This window comes from Oryzias melastigma, linkage group LG15 (genome assembly GCF_002922805.2).
Source record: "Oryzias melastigma strain HK-1 linkage group LG15, ASM292280v2, whole genome shotgun sequence".
Taxonomy (NCBI): Eukaryota; Metazoa; Chordata; class Actinopteri; order Beloniformes; family Adrianichthyidae; genus Oryzias; species Oryzias melastigma.
In genome coordinates, this window is record NC_050526.1 from 23,061,122 (window position 1) to 23,081,550 (window position 20,429).

General features: G+C 37.4%; 2 protein-coding genes across 2 annotated transcripts in view; one reads left to right on the forward strand and one right to left on the reverse strand.

Annotated features, from left to right (window-relative positions):
• Nucleotides 1–227: 227 nt before the first annotated feature.
• Nucleotides 228–6,571, reverse strand: si:ch211-223a10.1 (putative ZDHHC-type palmitoyltransferase 6). The gene is made up of 10 exons (XM_024298061.2): nt 6,111–6,571; nt 4,368–4,503; nt 4,171–4,281; nt 3,942–4,074; nt 3,641–3,819; nt 3,427–3,500; nt 3,174–3,336; nt 3,005–3,087; nt 2,127–2,317; nt 228–2,021 (listed from the first exon to the last, which is right to left on the reverse strand). The coding sequence occupies exons 1-10, from the start codon at nt 6,226–6,228 to the stop codon at nt 1,533–1,535; spliced, it is 1,677 nt and encodes a 558-aa protein (XP_024153829.1). The 5' UTR covers nt 6,229–6,571; the 3' UTR covers nt 228–1,532.
• A 2,911-nt stretch (nt 6,572–9,482) lies between these two features.
• The window catches only part of wdfy4 (WDFY family member 4), a 41,178-nt gene continuing 30,231 nt past the window's right edge, over nt 9,483–20,429 (forward strand). Inside the window, exons 1-17 of the mRNA XM_036215439.1 lie at nt 9,483–9,874; nt 10,870–11,127; nt 11,999–12,110; nt 12,636–12,760; nt 12,863–12,985; nt 13,125–13,314; nt 14,306–14,495; nt 14,724–14,884; nt 15,876–16,108; nt 16,180–16,319; nt 16,465–16,589; nt 17,764–17,865; nt 17,968–18,158; nt 18,971–19,647; nt 19,779–19,869; nt 20,016–20,230; nt 20,317–20,408. Of these exons, the coding sequence (XP_036071332.1) occupies nt 10,879–11,127; nt 11,999–12,110; nt 12,636–12,760; nt 12,863–12,985; nt 13,125–13,314; nt 14,306–14,495; nt 14,724–14,884; nt 15,876–16,108; nt 16,180–16,319; nt 16,465–16,589; nt 17,764–17,865; nt 17,968–18,158; nt 18,971–19,647; nt 19,779–19,869; nt 20,016–20,230; nt 20,317–20,408 (3,016 nt within the window). The 5' untranslated portion in view covers nt 9,483–9,874; nt 10,870–10,878. The remainder of the gene's footprint in view (nt 9,875–10,869; nt 11,128–11,998; nt 12,111–12,635; nt 12,761–12,862; nt 12,986–13,124; nt 13,315–14,305; nt 14,496–14,723; nt 14,885–15,875; nt 16,109–16,179; nt 16,320–16,464; nt 16,590–17,763; nt 17,866–17,967; nt 18,159–18,970; nt 19,648–19,778; nt 19,870–20,015; nt 20,231–20,316; nt 20,409–20,429) is intronic.

The window sequence follows — 20,429 nt, forward strand, 5'->3', positions numbered from 1 at the left end:
ATAATGCAGAACAGCTGCCGTGATCGTTGATCCAAGTTTACACAAAAATAGGCAAAGCTGTGGGAAGATCTCGTTTTCCTTCACTGCTATCTTTTACTTGTTAATCAGGAAGTTAGGCGTCAAACGAGAAGTGAAAACGACTGACTTAGGTCAAAATTCTGTCTTTTTATATGCCATTTAGTGCTGTACATGTCTCACTGCTAAACTGAATCCAGTAAATCAAAACACATTTCCCTCAACCTACAAGGAAATATCAATCAGTTAGTAATTTTTTGTAAAAAAAATGACACGCTTTTTTTCTTTTTACATTTTTAATTGTGTAGTTTCACAGCATAGAAAACATTACATATGCAAAATAATATTAAAAATAAAATAAAATTCACTGAAATGTAAGGACAACAGCATAACACAGTAACAGGCTTACATTTATCAGTCACATACGTGCACAGGTTAGTATGCAAGAGACAGAACAGTAGACACTACTGCTTCACCATGAAGCCACACACAGCTAGTTCAGGCTCAGAGGGGTGGGGGGAACTTCATCCATAATCTAGAAATAAGGATCTGAGTGACACATAGGAAATGAGAGTGTGTAATTGAAGATATGAAAAAAGAACACCCCATTAGTCAGGGCAGAGAAAGTGTCCTGGCACAAATGATTTGGAGCTAGCTCCTTTATGTTCAGAAAAACGATTTTAAAGCACCTCAAAATGTTCTCGAGCTTTTACATATTTTAGGATACAGTGGCAACATTTATTTGGAAGCAGTAACAGGTGTGTTTAAAATTTTGTGCAGATTTTTTTATGGTACACTTAGAAGACAAATAGCTGACATTTCTTTGAGAAGTCATAGTGAGGACAAACTAGAAAGTTGGAAATTCTAAAAAAAAAAAAAAAAACTTCAAAATAAAAGCAAACTATACAAGTTTTAAAATTGTCCAAATTTAAAAACCATTGACTATAAATGAGAACTGAACTCAGTGATCCCTTACCTCCTCAGATTCTAAACAGGAAGTATCCAAGAAAGTAAAATGCCATAGACTTCTATTGAAAAATAAACAGCTATTACTCAGTCATTTTATTTGTCAGAATTACTATTGTTGCTCTACTACCTGCTTAACATATTTTTGCCAATCCTATTTTTTTTGTGCAAAATTTTAGTGCAAGTTGTTCAAGTTATAAACTGGCCAATCAGATGCTAGTTCCCACGTCGAACGTTCAAATTGATTTTCTCAAACCTGCTTTCAAGTTGTAGGAGAGTGGACTTTAAATAAGTTCACTCCTGATTAACGAGAGTGGTTGCCATAGACACGATGACCCACACAGATTTGGACCAATCACTGCTTACTAGCGTAACATAAGTCCCAACATGGCGAAATCTGTATTGCAAAAAAAAAATGGTGACTGACTTGACTTCCTTTGGTTGGAGCCAGAAGTAAGACATTTTCTATGGGTGATGTCACACTCACTCAGTCCAGTTCTCATGTACAGTCAATGATTAAAAACAGTGAGCTGACTAATAGTGAGACAGTTTTAAATATCTACGGTTGGTAAGTCCTCACTGCTTGTCTTGCTGCCCAACCATTTTCGTCCCTCCAGCAGAAATGTGAGAACTATGGCCCAACGTTGGCTTTGTGACTTCTGTCGTGCAGGGCTTTGGCCATGTCTGAAGTAGATGGTCGTCACCGAGGCAATGGCGTCAAACTGTTCAATCAAAAGCCAACCCTCCCAAAAAAGAGTAATTGCATTCAGAACCATCATGACCACGACCCAGAACTCCTCACCCAGCAGTGTTAGGCATTGTGACAAGCTGCGACCCTCAGCAGACATCTTGCTGTACAGGTAACACATCGCCATGGCAACAAACAGAAGATGGGCAATCACCATGGCAAAGATGAAGCAGAGGAAAAGACGGTGGTTGTCTCGGCCAATGCAACGGTTCAGGAAAAGGCAGTGATGGTCGTAGTCTTTGATGCAGGCTTGACAAAGCTTGCAGTGTTTGGTGTAATCAGGCTGAAACAGCTACCAGAAAAAAAGAAAAGCCACAAAAGTGAAAGTGATTATACTGCCAAACTGGGTAATGAATGAGGAGTAATGTGTCTCTCAACCAGAGAAAAAGTACCTCACCTCACAGTACGGACAGAATCTTTGAAGGTTCTCGTTGTTCTCCACAAGGTCAGCAATACAGGAGAATCGAGGATCCGAATCTGCTTTGTCCAGAACTCCGGGGTCCTGACTCAGAATCCTCAAGAACATACCAAGGAGCACGGAGAAGTGGAACAAAGACACCTGCGCCAGGGAACTGTATGGCCACGCACATTTGTAAGGTTAAGGTGGAAATGTCTAAAACAATTTTTGTCACTCTGCATCTGGGAATGCCACCATCCAGTGTGCGGCATGTTTCCATGGTGACCTGCGCACATCATTTTTTATTTCTTTTTGAAAAAAAAGGCAGATTTTATCAGATTATTACTAAAGCCTTGGCTGTGAACCTCAAATTGCCTTTATGAAAAACCTCCCTCCAAATCGTATAATCTCAAGTGAATGATTATCTTATGTCTTCTCAAAGCTTAGATGCCAAAACAAAGGAATTGTTTCTCTATAGCTCAAGTTAAGGACTCTCCATTTTGTGCTAGAATAGATCAAATATATAAAATATAACTTTTGGCAAAACTTCAATTTAGACAAAATTGAAATAACATATTATTATAGATAAGACAAATAGTTAAACAGTCTTAGATTAGGCTTTTTGATTAAATATGTCATTTTGCAAAAATTTTAAAATATGTATCTTATTTGTTACTTCATTATGTCTGTTTTCACCACTTTCTCTTTGTTTTGATCTTATCAGAATGTGTCATGAATTAATTTATTCAAATGTAGACAGATGTTAGGATATGAAATGTTCATGAATATTTTAAACTATTGGGTTTACTTTACAAAAACAAGCCTCCATGATATCAAATAAAGACACCCACGTTGGATGCCTCTTAAGTAAAGGATATTAGGTATCATTCTTCCGTAGAAGCACAGCAGGGAATGCAGGATACCTGCTATAAGAGTCCCTAAATATATCGGGTTAGGTAACCTAAAAGAAAAGCATATTTTGGTAAGGTTAGAGACACAAATAGGGTTTGCATGAGAACTCAGATGGTTTAACAGTTTATACCTAACCTTTGATATGTGGCCATGCGGTGATACTGTGAGAAAATACTTTGGGCCAGCCATGGGAAGAGGAACAAACATGCGAGCCCCCCATAGCCTCCCAACATGGCTGCTATCAGCAGTATGGCAGCTCCGCCCAGAGATGGGAAAAACAGAGTCCAGTAGTATAAAGCTAATGAGGGAAAAAAATGCAGGTAAGTGTGAGTAAGGTCTAAGCACAGTTTCCTTTTTACCAGTAAATAAAAATGATAGTAATACCAACCATTTGAATCTGTGGGCTTGTGGTGTAATGGCTCTCTGATGTACCGACTCAGTAGTTTGGAGAGTTGCTGATGTCTAGTGAAAAATACAACTATTAATCAGCAGCATAATCTCCAGATACTCTTATTTTGTTGAAGCAAAGACTGTACAGTCCACCAAGGGTGACTAAAAGCATGCATGAAGCAGAACAGTGTTGTTCCAGACAGCAAGTTTACCTGAAGGTTCTCCCTTGTTTACTAAGATCCAGTGGTGAGAAGCCATTGTAGTTCCTTTGATGAAGAATCCTGCACCCAGCCCTCTGCAGCAGTGTCCAGCATATCTCTATTCCACCTCTCTCTGCTGCAACGTGAAACGCTGTCGCCCCCTGGTGGTCAACTGCTTCAACAAAACACCTCTGAAGAAGAAAACTGAAAGCTCAGATGTTGTTTCTTAGAAGTTAGCTGAAAATGCTATTATGCTTTTAGAATAAACATTTAATTGTTTTTGTATACATTTTATTACAAAAATATTTCATACCTTCTCTTTCAGCAAATAGGAAACTACTTCTATGTTTCCAGTGGATGCAGCCAAGTGAAGAGGAGTGACCCTGAACATATCTGTGTCTGTGAAGCGAAACATTCCTGTCTCCCACAAAAAGTGAATCGCAACACTTGAAATGATAAAAACAACAACAACAAAATCAGTTAGTGCAGAAAAGGCAATAAACTCAAAAAAGTGGTGCTACATTTTGAGTGGGATCACTTACATGTTACCTCCAGTAACTGCATGATGCAGGGAGGATTTTCCTTGAAAGTCTCTGAGGCGCAAGTCGGCTCCGTACTGCATCATTGTATGCATGATGTAGATGTTTCCTTGCCTGATGATAATGCACAAACATGAAAAAAAAAACATAATGACAGTGTGTATGTGAAAAAATTCAAGCATGATGCTTTTTCTGCTCACCTGCAGGCAAAATGAAAGGCTGTTTGTCCTGCATCACACATGCAGTTTGGATCAGCTCCATTGCTCAAGAATAACTCTACAATGGCACGATTTCCATGGATGGCAGCATAGTGAAGAGCGGTGAAACCAGCCCAGCCTAAATAGAGTGGATAGATTTAGTTGAGGATGTGGTCTTAAGAGTGATTTATCATCAGGAGTGTTTCAGTGAAGTTACTTATATCGAATATTCCCCCTGCTGCATCAGAGAAAGTGTACCAGATCCACAGACACATACAAGTTATGGCAGTCCTCCATTATGCAGAATGTTCCACTTAAACAGATGATAGGTTCACTTTGACTTTAAAAGACAGAATATAAAAAAAAGAATCCATGAAATCACATTGTATGATTTTTTTTAGAATTGATTTGTATAGTGGTGCAAAAAATAAGTATTTAGCTCCTACAATCAAGCAACAATTCTGTTCCTCGTAGACCTGTTCCTTCTTAAGAAGCTCTTCTTTTCTACACTTATTACATGTATTAATGTCACCCGTTCAAAGTGGTTATCTGTATAACATTAACTCACCCTCCTAATTTAAGCTAAAAACCAACCTTCTCCAACTTTTCTCCTCTAACTTGAATGCACTGACCTATTTTATAACTTTAAATTTTTAACTGCATATTTTCCCTGCTGCTGTGTTTTTCAATGTGTCTCTATTTTTTGTAAGGTAACGAAAACATCTGTCCACAGCCTTAGTTACACTATAACTTACCGGTATCCACAATGACCAAAGAGCTGTCAAAGGACACCTGGGACAAGATTAACTAATCTACAATAAGCAAGCAGCTAGGAGAGAAGAGATCGACTGTTGAAGCAATTATTAAAAAATGAAGGAAATACGGGATCCGTGACAATCTTCCTCCATGCGGAGCTCCATGAAAGATCTAATCAGAGTTAAATTATCTTGACAGTGATGAGGAAACAGCACAGAGCTCCATGAGGAGAACTTATCAATGGCTTGAAAAGGGCTGGAACCACAGTAATACAATTGTAGCAATGTAAAAAGGATTTTCAAGGTTCTGGAGTTGTTTTGTCAATCTCCAGATTCCAATCCAATAGGGACTTAGTGGAGGGAGTTGAAGGCCTATGCTGCCCTGGGGCATCCTGAAAACATCACAGCTCTTGAGAAGATCTGCATGGAGGAATGGACCAAAATAACAGTGAATGCACCCACCTACAGGCAACCTTTTATCTTTGTCATAGCCAACCAGGATAAAACAAAAGTAATGAAGTAAACGTTTGTGCAAGTAATCAAAAATGCACCAAATACAGAAATAAATCTAAAAAAATCATACAATGGGAATTTTTGGATTCTGTTTTTTTACATTCTATCTTAAAAGGTTGGAGTATATCTATAATTAACATTCCAGAACTCATCTTTAAACGGGACAAACCTGCAGAATCAGGTCTTTCTTACCCCACAGTACTATAAAGGAGATCAGACCACGAGGACATGCTGCAGAATTTGATGTTTCACACTGAGGCAAAGCAGTATTTTTAAGTATGCAACAAAGCTGCACATTTTTGGAATCCAAGTGTCAAAGAAGGCATTTCTTATCTTTAGCAAACGTTGAAAAACATTGCAAATCAGGAAATGCAATCAAGAAGAGCTCTGCACTTTTGACAGGAACAAGTTCTTCTCTCAAACATGAAGCGTCTGCAGGACATTAAAATATGCGTAGGCTAACAATTCTCCGCCTTACCTTGCTGTTTAAGAATTGATCTATCATTTTGAATTAATTCAAAGCACTCCTCAACGTTTCCTCTTTGCACACAGTCGAGTATGTCTTCATCGCTAACGGCTTCGGGCGAGGGGTGCATCGTTATGATGGATGCTCGACTCTTCTGGTATGTCCGACCGAAGATGTTAGCACCAAAAAGAACACATTATTTTATAAATAACAAGAAAACATCCACACAAACATCACATTTAAACACCCTTTCTTCTTCTCCGCAGTCGAGCATTTGGCATATTTAGGAGTTCTTTATTTTTGTGCAGACCACGCCTTAAACAGCTCATTGGTTGGATGGAGTCACATGATTCAAGTCACGTGGTCACTGAGAGTGAGATGACATAATTCATGCAAACTAGGGTTTTTCCTGCAGGAAGAGGTGAAGATAGAAGGTAAAGTGAGCTCCCTTCATCAGAAATACTGCATACTACTCCCTTTTAAGTAATTAATCAAGAACATAAATATAGAGGTATTTTTTTTGTCTTCAAAATTCACGTGCTCCAACTAATTAAATTAATTAAATTCTCTTGGACAAATTTAAAATGTAGTGGATTAATTATTCATAGTGAGCAAATATTTATATTTTTTAATTAACCCCATTGATGCCTCATATATTTCCAGCTATGAAAACTTAAGGTAAGTTTGGAGTCAAAGTGGTTTGATGCATGTTTGCATCAATAATTGCACAATTTTTATTTGTATGTGGAGTTAGTGCTAAAACACTCATCCTGACAGCATAGGAACAAGCCCTGAGCACCAGAGCAATGGAGGCTCAAATCTATGTCACGACCATTGACTTATATATTAGTCCATACAAGAAGATCCAGGGTGTAGGCTGTGCAAAGAGGCGACTGAAACAATCCAGTACAGAACTGCCGGGTCCAGGATGCTGGCAGGGAAAACACACATGCAAAAAAAAAAAGGCTGGAATACAGGAACATGTGTGCTGCAGAATATGGACTGGAATCCAATATGAGGAAGTGGAGAAATACCAGGGACTCAGGAACAAACTGGAGAAGTCCTGGAAAATATTGTTGACAGTGGTACCTGAGGTAATGTTATTAAACTAGATAAATATCCTATAGTCCCAACTACTACAGACCCCGTGCTTTTAAATCACAAATTGGGCAGACAATGTAAAGAATGAGCACAAATAGTTTTGTTCATTAAAGTTATTGTCTCTTCATAAAAGTGGATTTAATACATTTTGCAAAAACAGAAGTAATTAAAATGTTTAAACGCAGTGTTTTTGAGTTTACTGGATTACTAACATTTGTTCTGGGATTACCACAACTATAACTATCTAATTTAAATGACATATAATGCCAATTTGATGACAAGTGGATTAAAAATTTTGAAACGTCTTTGTTTTGGATAATTTTGGATAAAGTTTAAAAAGCAAAAATATAAAAATAAAACTATAAAATAAAAATAACAGAATCGTGTCTTTTAAAATTGGAATTGTTATAATGTGCTTTTGGAAAACCGATGTTAAACTGTTAACAGCCAACACTGATGCCTTTAAAATGTCCTTTTTAGGTGAATTCATGTGGGTGAAGTTTAAAATAACACAAGTGTTTTGTTTTTTGTTTTTTGTCAAGGAAGTGATTCTTAACCCTTTAACTTCCCTTTAAACTGAATGGTTGAGCACATTTTAAAGACATGTTTTTAAAAACTTTAATTCTATGAATTAATCACGCAAGAAAATAAGGAATAGGATAATGAAACTTGTCTTCATTAAATTTTTTGTGGTCTTGGTTGGATCCTTTAAGGGTTAAAACCGAAACAACAGAGGATTTTTAACAGTAGCAACAATCTTTAAAAAACTTTGCCAATATTTGGCTGAACAACAGAAAGAAAAACTAAAAGGTTTTTTCCTCAAAATAATGCTTGCTAGACTAAAGGAAAAAAAAAGACAAAAAAAAAAACAGTTCTGTTTTGAAAGACCAATGTCAGATTAATAAAAAAAATAATTATAAAATAAAAGCATAATTTGGATTCCAATCTTTACAGTCTATTTATTTATTCGGATACGGTTTGGTAGAACTTTTTGAATAATATTGGGCTCTTAACAAACATATTAATTTAAAAAATAAAATATAAAAATTGAAAAATTGCAGCCATTTAAAAATGTTCTTTGCAGAAGATCACCTAGTTTGAACAGATCAAGAACTGAATTTTATTATTTATTTTTGAAGGCTATTTGATTATTTTTCATGAGGCCCTGAGAATCTGTCTGAGCTGGAAAGCTTTCTACCAAAAACAATAAAGAGATAATCTAAATCCAACTGGGACACTTAACAATTTCATAATTTTAGGTTATTCTGTTCATTTTATGGTGATTGTAAAATTTGGCAGCAGACTGTCCAACGAAAATGAAGAGAAACTAAAAAAAAAGTCTCTGGAGAATGTTGACAAAGACTCCCTTTAACAAGCACTAAGCGCCACAGAGGGTCTTTCCTTGCATCGTTCATGGAAATATGTCATCTTAATAACTCCGCCATTTTATATGTCATTTTACACTCTACTAATTTGATCATGCATTTATAACTCAGCTTTTTCCATGTTTGTTGAAATTTAGTGATCAGAGCGCTGCTAAAAACGTGATTTTCTCCTGAATGAATAAAGTTTTTGATTTAGAAAAACTCTGTTTACTGCAGCAAGTGAAGTTTTAATAAACTTATAAAATATACCTATTACATATATAATATTTTCTTTTTGCCCCATGTTCTTGTATTTGCTGTATGGTTTTATTATGAATACACAAGCAATCTGTTTTTGTATTATTGAGCAAAGTGTTGTTTTGTGTTGAAAAAAAAAGACAAATATACATGGGAAAAAATTATACACTAAAATAAATAAAAAAAGCTACTTCTTGTGTTTTTATTCATCTTTACTAGAAACAATCATGTTTATTTCTTTTAAAAAATGTGCTAATTTGACTCTAAATTTTTATGCCCACAAGATGGCACTGTTTGTCTACACATGAGCTACTTTCACTTAAAGTGTCATGCAAAATTTAGCATGACTGCTAAGCTTAGTTTTTCAAACAATGACTAAATACAAACTTATATGTTTGTTAATTATTTAAAAGCTTAGACACAAATAGAACATTTCCTTAAAAATGTGTAGAATGTTGCTAATTTACCTATCCAGGCCCATAACAGCCTCTGAAATGAACTGATTGAATGTTTTAGTCCATTTTAAAAACTGGTAGCACTTAAAATCAAATGTTGTTTTTGTTTTTACAATTATAATTAACATTTAAACACAAAGAAATGACTGTGAACTATCAACAACGGATCTTAATTAAGACAAAGCTTCATCTTTAGCAGTGTTTTTATTGTCTTTTCTGACCTGACAGCCTAACGAGACATTCCTTTAGAAAGGGGAGGAACAACTCTGTGTTGCTCGGCAGGCCCCATCCAGTCGGCTGAACAACATTTTTTCACTTCTCCTTCTGTAGGGAAGTGAGAAAGCACATGACCCAGACCAGCTGACATGACTTACTGAGCTTGTTCAAAGTTCGATCTACTCTGACAGATTAGAAAGGGGTGGTATTTCGCACAAAAGTCTGCAGTGTGTGCCGGTTGTCATGCATTTGCAGGTTGCTGCTTGCCTCTCAGCCCTGCGATGGAAACAGACAGCTCACTCATTGAGTAGGAGAGAGTTAACACAGATGACAACATTCTGGTAGAAGCAGGGAAGTCCCATGTGGCTCTCAGACACAAAAGGTAAGGATTGACCTGTCTATCGCTCATTTTACCTCAGAAAATACAAAAATATTCGCTTTTACCTCAATCTCTTAGAATATTCACTTAAACATGTGTGCCATTGATATCCCAAATTTGATAGAGCTCAGAATATTTTATGCAGTATTCGATTCAAGTTTAGTTTCACCAACAACAAGCATTTTCTCAGCACTTCTATGTCTTTTACCACTTCACAAAATTAGATTGACTCTTAAATTAGCAACCACATGTCTAAATGATGTCACGGCGCACACATTAGAGAATATCCTTACAAGACCTTGACATACTAAGGCTTTATAAATGTTTTACTCTTGATTTTTTTCACCCCGTTTGCTCCGTACAATGGGTTCTATTGTAGTAAAGCTTAATTTTTTTGTTTTTATTCTTGCGCAAGTACTTTGTGGTGACTGAAAAGTGAAACAAGGGCAGAAATTCAGATTTTTGTTGCACAGATATTTGGCCATTTAAACGCAAAAACCTTGTCTTAATGATCTGGTGCTCAGATTCATATGCAATAAATGAGAATCGCACAGTATCCTGCATTTCTGAGAAGAAAGTCAGTAGGGGTGCAGCTAGATTTTCTGGAAGACCAAACATGTGCTCTAGCTACCCCCCCCTCCCCTTTTTAGTCCATAAAGAAAATATTACAAAAAGGGGCTAAATAATGAATTCAGGATTACACTTTAGTATATATGTTTTAAATTAAATAGATGCCACAAATGTGTTAAAATAAATTAAAAAAATAATCCCAGATAACTTTTTTTTTCCTTTAAATTGACTTTGTTGTAAATAAAAAGTAAAAATTATATAAACGGAGGCTCCAAGTTCTGCTCACGAGAGGCAGTCAGTTTTAGGAAAGGCTAAAATTATCCAAAGTTGTGAGGAAACATGATTTTGGCATGATTCTGATTGTGCTACCACATGGTTTTCTATAAAAAGAAGGAAGAGTAATATGTTTCTCTTCTTATTTCCTGTAGGACCAGACGATGACTGCTAAGAGAATCAATAAAGAAACTGGAGAGCTGAGCGCTTCTGGGGAGTTATCTGCTTCAGGGGAGCTGAGAACAGAAAAGTTGGGGGGCCTCTGCAGGAACCCCCAACTTCTACAGGAGTTCAGACAACAACTCGAGGAGCTGGGAGTCTCTGAGAGGACAGAGGAGATTAATCAAACAGACCACACTGCTTTGGAGCTACACGAGCAGCGCTTGGTTCAAATCTTGCCTCTTTTTATCCAGGTATGAAAATGCATTCTAATTTTAAATCAAATTGTAGACTTATTTTAAGCATTCACTGCTGTTACCAATTAATGAGAGGAACTATTTTTTTAGCTTTGATTTTAAATGGATTGAAAATTGATGCTAAACCGCATGTTTTTGATAACTTTGATATGTTTTAGTGGTGCCTTATAGGAAAACATTGAATAAACTATTACAGTCGTGTGAGGCTGCAGTCAGATGTTGGCCTTCATTCATCTCCTCAACAATTGCCCTTGTGTTTTACATAATTTTCTTCATAACTTTACTCTACTGTGCCCTCAGCTCTGTTCATTTAATAGATTTTGTTCCGATTTTTACACCTCAAAAGCGTCACAGTTATAAATAAATTCCACATTTGTTTTTACTCATGTCCTCGTGGTTGAGCCTGTTACTAATTTGAGTGCATGACACAGCTGAGTGGACTTAAAGCCACAGACGTAATTGCTCTTTAGTGTATTTAGTGTATTTTGACTGTGTTGCTTAATGAGAAAGTCTCATGACCAGGGATTTGACCGGGACTTCACGTCAGAACCACACTCTCAGTAAAATGTGATTCTGGATCTGCTTTAAGTTCAAGTTTATTAGCAAAGAAGTTATTAGTTTTACACAAACACTGCTGGCTACATTATTAATAAAGACATATTTTAATGAAAATGGTCTTTCAACTTTTTCACTTCCAAAAGAAGTAAAAATGAAATAAAAAATACATAAATAGCAATTTACGCTATTGCTATCAATCAATAAAGCAAGTTTTTTAGTGAATGAAGTAGTGATAAATATGCACACCATACACTAGAAAGGATGAACTCCTGACAGCTCAGTTTGTTGCATCTCCACTCATTAATTGCAGGTTTATGAGGATGGCTTCAGATTCGAAGGAGTGGACATAAAGGGGCTCGCCGCTTTCACTGCTGACAGCGTTATCCGCAATATTCACAAAAGACTTGAGGAAGGACCCGCAGGTATTTTCAAACGCTCATATCAGAAACCACAGCACTTTTAATTTAGGGCAGAGGGACTTTCCACCACTTTCGCAGCCACTTCTGCTTTTCTTGGTTCAGTAGCTCTTTCTAACTATTTTTATTGTTTTACAGATTATGGAAAAAATATACTGTTTAAGTGAAAATCAGTAATATAAGATTGCACTTCCTAAATGTTTAGTTAAGTTTGACAATTCCGCACTCACTTCTAACCTGCCCTTCACTCCCTGCTGAGCTGTTTGACACTTGTTTACCACGAAGCTTCTTTTTCAGAGGAAGTTCATTAGAGAAGTAGATTTTTCTTGTTTTTTTTTATATTTTGAAGTTGTTGCTTGGGTAACTTTTTTTCTTGATTTTTAGCTTTAATTTATTCTAACATCAAAGTCTGTCTTTGCAAAATGCAGCAGCATAAAAAAATAGAAAGCATGCAGTAAAAATGCTTAAACCTTCATTTCTAAATCATGACTGCTGTGGACGTGCTAAGCCAAAGTTTTCCAATCCTTTTAGAATGGGCGCGTGAAAATGTGGTCCAGTTTTTTAAGAGGCTAGATGAGAGCAAAGGCTGTAAATCGGATGCAGTTCCTGGATGGATGCTGCTCAAATCTCTGTTGCTTCTCTCATCTTGCAGCTCAGTGAGTAACAGATCCAGTGCTGTCTTTGTTATTATTAAAATTAAAAAAAAAAATAGTTCACAGAGAACTCAGCTGTAAATGTTTTTTATTATGTGTTTGCAGGATATTTGGTCATGCATGAACCCAGAACTTCCTGTTGCTTTGGTCAAGTGTCTCTATCTGCTCGTGTGCCTTCCATCTAAAACAGAAGATGAAGAGAAAACATTTGAGGAGCTTCTGACACAGGTTTTTTTTTATCAGTTCTTTATTATGACCTTTGTTTTCTTTGGTTTTTGTGTAATCGTTGTACCTACTATTGAGACTATCCAGAGCTCTTCTGTTTTTTGTCTTAAAATGCCATTTATTTTTCCTGCCTTCGTTGTAGATTTTCTTCCAGCTTTGCTGTGAGCCGGAATACGTTGAGAGGTTGATAGAGGCTCAGGAGATGCAATGTCTCATTATCGGACTGACTTCAATGTGCGATCAAACCAGTGCGAGCTGGAGGCAGCGAGCCTCACGCATCCTCAAAGCCGTGTCTGCTGTGCCAACAAGCAACATGGTCCCACGCCTGTTAGGTGAGGTCTTGTATTGTGACTTGTCATATGATTGGCTCCAAAAATATATTGTTGGAACTGAAATTTCAAGAAAGTGGGTCAAAAAAGAAAAGTAACAGATAATTAATGACAGTTCTACTTTTCTTAAAAATTATTATTTTGATTCTTTTAGGTAAAGTATATGACGATTCTTAAATATTCAGAAAAAAAATCGAAAGAATTTATATATGAGGGGAATTTTTGGGGATTTTTTTTTAAACTTTAAGTGACAAAACAATACCTCTATATATTCTTAAGCAAAAATAATATAAAAGTGACAAAAAAATTAAGTTGGACAACAATCTGAAAAAAATACTGATACCTTTTACAAATCATAAAAGATCAAACTTAGGTAGGAGTTTCATAAAATTGTTTTTGTTTAGAGCATTTTAAAGCTGCTTTTCCTTTGACAGAATATCTGCTTATTAAGACTACAATTTTATTATTTATTTATGTTTGTTAAAGGGTTGCAATTCCATCCATAAAGACTCACTTTGATGAAACTTTTTTAGAAAACTCCTTATGGCAGTTTTCTCATAATGGAGTACAGGTACATATATTAAGAAAATTAAGGTTACATTTTTTTATTCAAATCATTGTAAATCAGGAGCAGATGAAAAAAAAGGATAAAACAGAGATTCTTTATGGCAGAGAAAACATGTTGGGCTGGCATCAAGCTCCCTGCAAGGGGAAGGGAAAAGGAGGTGGGGTTGCACCAACGGTCCCACCCACAAATCAAGCTCAGGCGAATTTCTAAGGAAATCCAATCGCTCTGCACAAACTATGTAACAGGAAAAAGCATCTTTTTCCCCTTCATTTTGCATAACAATAAAATAATTAAAAAAAAAAAAAAACAACTTAAAATAGATCAAAAGATGATTGGAGTGGGTCATTAAAAGCTGTCTACTGTTGTTTCATGTGTTTGTCTTGTAAATATACTGATGCTTTTAAATCCATTATTCTTTCTTCTCAGCCAAGAACTGTATACGAATCTGCATCCAGAACCTTCTGAACATCAGTGCTGATGTCCCAGGGCCGGTGCTGGCTGAAGTGGCCGTGGCCGTTTTTAGCTTCATTAGAGACACATATGACCTCAGTCCAGCTCTTTTTACTGAGTTTGACAACAACAATGGCTACCAGGCTCTCGAGACCATCCTGAAACGGTGAGATTAAAAGTCACAAACAAATAAATAGAACTAAGAAAAATTATTTAGAAAAAATAAACATTTCTATGTAAAAAAATGAATTCTTTTTGTACTCTATCTATGCTTTACTCTGGTAAACAAAGCATGACTCAAAATGGCATGCATTTACTCCTGATTCAGGAGTCACATTTTCAAATTACTATTATTATCTTGTAAGTTTTGGTCTTTTGTCTGAATGATTGTTAGCTGTGAGGACGGGGTTTGCCTGGAGGAGTTTCGTCCTGTGGAGGAACTTCTGGCTCTCATTGCATCTTTAACTTTTCTGGGAAAAGCTGAGCTCAAAGTGGCTCTCTGTGTCACCAACCCGCAGCCTCCCGGTTTCAAGTTTGACCCCCCACTCACCAAAGGTAGGTCAAGTCTTTGCCAGGTCATTTTTGTAGTTATACTCTGCCTCACCCGTATTATCTCTTATTACACCACGAGGATGAACAATGAACCTCCCTTGCAAATGCTCACTCCAAGCCAACTAATTAGTATCACTTGCATGGCTCAGCAAAGATGCACCCAGGGAGGGGAATGCCCCTTTGAAAAGACTCCTCACACTTCATCCCTACTTTGCACTTTTGCCCTCATATTACCAACTCCACCACGCCCTTTCCCTTGATTTCCCACCAACCCTGACTCCCCACTCCTTATACTGCCGCCTCGCTGCAGTGCTCAACTCCCCTCAAGTTAACAGGAAGCTGAGGTGATTATGTCTGAGATGATGAAGTGGAGGCTCTCTTCTTAACTCTGTTAGGATGCCCCACATCCATTCACCACTGGCCTACTGCAACCAGTCATCTATCATAGATGCGCACACACCTCTATCAAGCACTCGTGAATAGAGCGTCCACAATATACATACACTCACTCAACGGTCATCTATCACATCAAGGAGCAGACATAGTGGAAGGATCAAATAGGAGAACTTTATACAATTTTGAATCTGGAAATTAATCCTTTCACCAAACAGGTTTATTCACAACAAAAACTAGCGTGTTTGGGCACTAAAATCGAAGATATTTCCTAAATATTATGACAGTACAAACTTTATGGAAGTAGATTATAGTACTAGTTCCTTCAACTAATGCATGCAAATGTGTTTGTTTTCATTCTGCTTGTGCACGTGTAACTCAGTTGGCACACAGCGCTGTACTCTAAAATGTTTATTTCACTTTAGGAAGGGCTGACCTTGTCAAAACTAAATCTGATAAATCAAACAAAAATGTAAATACGTTTTATCTCCATAATATCACAATGATAAGCAATCCTCCACCCATCCAAGACCACTATCTAATCATTTTAAGGAGTGAAAACTTTTTAAAAAGTCTCTAACATGTTCTCTTTGTAATCTAGGATCAGCGGTCAAGAACCTATCAGCCTTCCATCTGCTGCAGGCCTCTTTGCTGCGTTCCAATGACATCTCCCTTTGCAGCCAGCTTTTGCAAACGATACACACAATATGGAAGAAGGATCCGGCCAATTTCTTCCTCCTGGAGTGGACGGTCCAGTCGATGACCCAGTTGGCTGGTTGTGTGTGGAGTAAACCCCCACCTGTCCAAGACCTTTTCTTTTCAATGCTTGAGATGGTACGAAATCCAACCTTAAAAAGAAGTTAAATGTTTTACGGTTTCTAAGTGGTGTTCTAAAATGATTACAGGTTTTATTTAAGATGAGTTACATTCCTCATGAGACCTTGAGAGCTGTACTGATTGTGTTGAAGAAGAGCTGGTCTGGAGCATTGGCTGGTGGAGTTGCTGGGACAGACTTTGGTGTGATGGCCCTTAAGTGTTTCCACAAGTAAGCAATGCTGCTAACCACTAACTTTACTGACACATTTTTATATCTTCTGACTTTCATATAAAGCATGTTTCACATTCTGATCAGGTTATTCTAGTTTTGAGTTGATTTATTAAGTTCTGAATCTAGATTTTATCCTCTGTAGAATGACTGTGCACAGCTCCATGCTAGCAGAGGTGTTAAGTGATGGTGGATTGCTGGAGTTGTTGCTGGGAGAACTTCGAAGGAGAGCTAAAATCCTCAGAAAAGCCGGCCCGTCTTCTAAAACAAGTAGGAAAAATATTTGTTTCTTCAACTTTTAAAAATCTGAAGTGTGCGACTAAAAAGATAAAGATTTAATGTTGTGAGTAGCATTACTGAGGTTGGAAATTTGCCTTTTCTCAAACACTGCAGTGGAAAAAAACAAGAATCTCTGTCATATAAAGTCAGTACAAACCTCTTTTTCCAATACCAACCATAGACACATTAAGTGAACCTTTAATCTCCGATTTACCATAATAAACTTTGAAGGGCAAAAAGAACCCTGATGTTGAAATGACATTTTTTTGTGAATTTACCCTGAAAATTATTTTAATCCAAAAACTTTTGCACATTACGTTTTGTTGGATCCACACATGATTCCAGCCACCTACGAATAAAGAAAAAGCTTTTGATTGTGCAAAAATTAGATCTCTTATAGAATCAGAACAGCTGATAAAAAATCTCAAAGTGCTCATTATAAAAATACAGTTTACCTTGATTATTGCGAGAGATTCGTTCCATAAATAACCTGTGAAATCTGCAAAGTAGGATTATAGACATTTTAAGGCTGTAAAGCACCTCACTACACAATATGCACTTTTCTCAGACAGTCGTGAACATTTTCACACTTTTTTTCCCTTCTCAAATTCTCAAATTTCAAACCTTCGTAGAAAAATAACCCTAGTATTATAAAATGAAAACAAAGATTTAACCATGATCAAAGATTTATGTAACTCTGGCAAGTTGACAGCTTGTTGTACAGGAGACAGGGCAAAGAAAAAACACACAGAAATTGAAATTAAAAAAATTCCACAAAACATCGAGACTGTGAAAGGTGCAGTTTAGCTAGGATTTACTGTAAAACAACAAACTCAAGATGATTTTTTATATCCCAGGCTGTATATATATAGTTTTTGTTTTTAAGTTTAAACTTTTATAACCTTGGAGTGAATAGAAAGTTGCTCCCACAACGCACCTGAAAGTTATCCACCAGCCACCATAAAACCAAAGAGGAAACTGCGCCTTTCTGAAACCAGCCTTTAGTGGTCATTTCTAGAACTGCAGCCTTACTACCAGATAAGTGTTGAATTTGGAGCAGAATATGGGGGTTTTGCACCAACTTACATACTTGTTGAAGTGGTGCCAAAAAGTACAGATTTGTTTTCTCAGTTTCTTTTGAATTTAAAGTTCTTTGCTTCTTTAGATTCTCAGCAGCTGCCATGTGTGGAACAAAGCGAGAGGCTGCTCACCACCTGCATGCTGCAGGTTGTTTCAGCTCTTACTTTGCGTTCTATCAAAAACACAGGTGTGTACTTTTTGACATTTTCTCTCCTGGTTATCCTTTTTTTTAAAAAAAATAGATACATTTTAGCACTCTGTTTTATTTTTTTTATCTTGTCTATTTCAGTTTCCATACGAGACCTTGGCATGGTTCCCTACATAAAGATCTTTGTGGACGAGGATCAGTATCGAGGTCCCACTCTCAGCATCTTGGAGCAGCTCGCTGAGATTAACGCCGATGAATTCATGAGCACAGCCATCGGAGCCCTCTGCTCCGCCACACAGCAGGAACTCAAACTGAAGCAGGACCTCTTACAGGTACTAAAGTCCACCTGCAGCCACAGCCTATAGCGGTGATCTCAACTTTAGCTGTAGCCTCGCTGTACATTGAAAGTGTAATGCACTTAAACCATAACAGGTCTGTGAATTTATTTCTTCAGCATGAGGAACTCTGATTTAATTATTGATAAATGCAGATTGATTTGCTAAAACTGGTTAACTCAGGACCAATTTGATTAGGCCAGCAGCCCTGTGATGTGGCGTTCTGACGATTACCACCTCCATAAGATCCGCTGAATGGGACAGATATCTGATTAAAGCTTTACTAAGTTATTCATCTACTGTATGTGTCCATTTTTTATAGATGGCAGCAAAAAAGAGCACTTACTTGCTCGTACTGAATGTGCTCAGTGTGTGACGGTGTGCTTGCACACATGAGCTGGTGTGTGTGTATGTTATTGGTGCTAACGCGGTTATAGCAGGTGGCAATCAGATTGGGTACGACCTGGGTTGGCTACTGTTGAGAGCCATTGTGATTACTCCAGTTTCAGTTAATCACATTTCCCTCTGCGTTCTGTCTCCCACATTACCTACCTGATGGATTAGCTCTCTAAATTCAATAAAGCTAATGTGATTTTTTTCACCTCTGAAAACTAGTTATGTCAAGTGATTTATGATTTATCTATATGTTTCATCTATTTTTCATGACACTGTTTTAATTTGATAGGAGCATATATTAAAAGTAAGGACACAGAGCAAAACTGAGCTTGTTCCCAAATGTATTTTTCTTAGAAAATCAAAATTCTTGTTATTTTGGAGGGTTTGAATCTAGATGTGGTTTGCTTTGCTAGTCTTTGCAGAGAGTGCTGGAAAACCCCAACAGCTGGGACGCCTTTAGGAAAGCAGGAGGCTTCACTGGACTGCTGTCTCTGGTGACAGACATGGAAGGGGCCCTTTCTGATCCTCCAAGGGGAGAAGTGTGGAGGATGCTGGGACATCAGCAGATATTGGATCTCCTCCTTCTTACGCTGCACATCCTTGCACTGACGGTCCATCTTCACAGCGTAAATGCACACCATTTTGAAACTGGTGGCTTTTATGACAAGCTGGCAGAAGCTTTGCTCCAGCTGGGCTGCTTCCACACAGAACGTCCCGAGACAGAGAATTGGGATGAACAAAGATGCTCCTTTCCCAAGACTGCAGAGGAAAAACAGACTCCTGGAAGGAGCTTCTTTGAGTTTGTTGAGTTAGCAGATGCCTCTGTAACTAATCCTTCCATCACATCGCAGCCACATCTGCCGGTCACTCTCAAGGCTTGTATAAGGCTCCTCTTCTACCTCGAACAGTTTGCCACAGGGACCTTCTTTCCTCAGGAGTTTAAATCTGGGCAAGAGTGTTGTGATGGGTGTGATGAAGACGCAGAATCACAACAGGGACTAACAGCTTCTGAAAAAGAGCACCCAGGACTAAATTCTGTCCCACAATCCACGGAGGGAAAAACGTGCATCAGCACAGAATCTAACTACGGGTATTTTTTTTTAACCTTTTAAGAGGTTCAAACGTATGCCTAAAATATGGATTATTTTAAACTGACACTGAAGTTGATTTATTAGTTCAGGAAGAAAAAATGTGACTGTTCGTTGGTTTGTTTTTTTGTAGGTTTTCTCGCAATCAGATAATTGCTCATCCAGGAGCAGTCAGAATTATCACAACTCTTCTACCAAAGGTTTTCTCCCCTCAGGACTCACAGGTATGCTTTTTTTTTGTTACAAATTGTTATTCTAAAACTCATAATTCCAAAGACACATTCATTATAATAGTTAGGCTTTGATGCAAACATCTTTAGTGCTTATCTCAAAACTAGTTTCCTGTTGATTAAATGTTCCTCTTCCCCAGCTCTCTATGGAGGTTCAGTTTTCTGTGGCTCATCACATTCAATGTTTAGTCAAATCCGAGCGTAACCGACAGATAATGTGTGAGAGTGGGCTGGTTTCTACTCTTCTAACACACTGTCGAAGCGTGCTGCTGATCCCAAACCACCCATTACATGTACCTATTACACGAACCTTGGAGAAGCTCTCCTCCCAGGCCATCTCATCTTCTGACTTCAGGTGAGATTCACTCTCGGGTTTTTACATTTACTTTTCATTCCTCTTAACATGTACTCCACGTCTAATATGATTTTTATTTATTTTAGGAAGTTTCTGCGCTTGGGGAACCCTCTTATGTGTTTGGTCAAACGTGTCCAGCCAGAATTCAACCAATCCATAGAAACACCTGATTCAACAGGTAAACTTATATTTTTCCTTA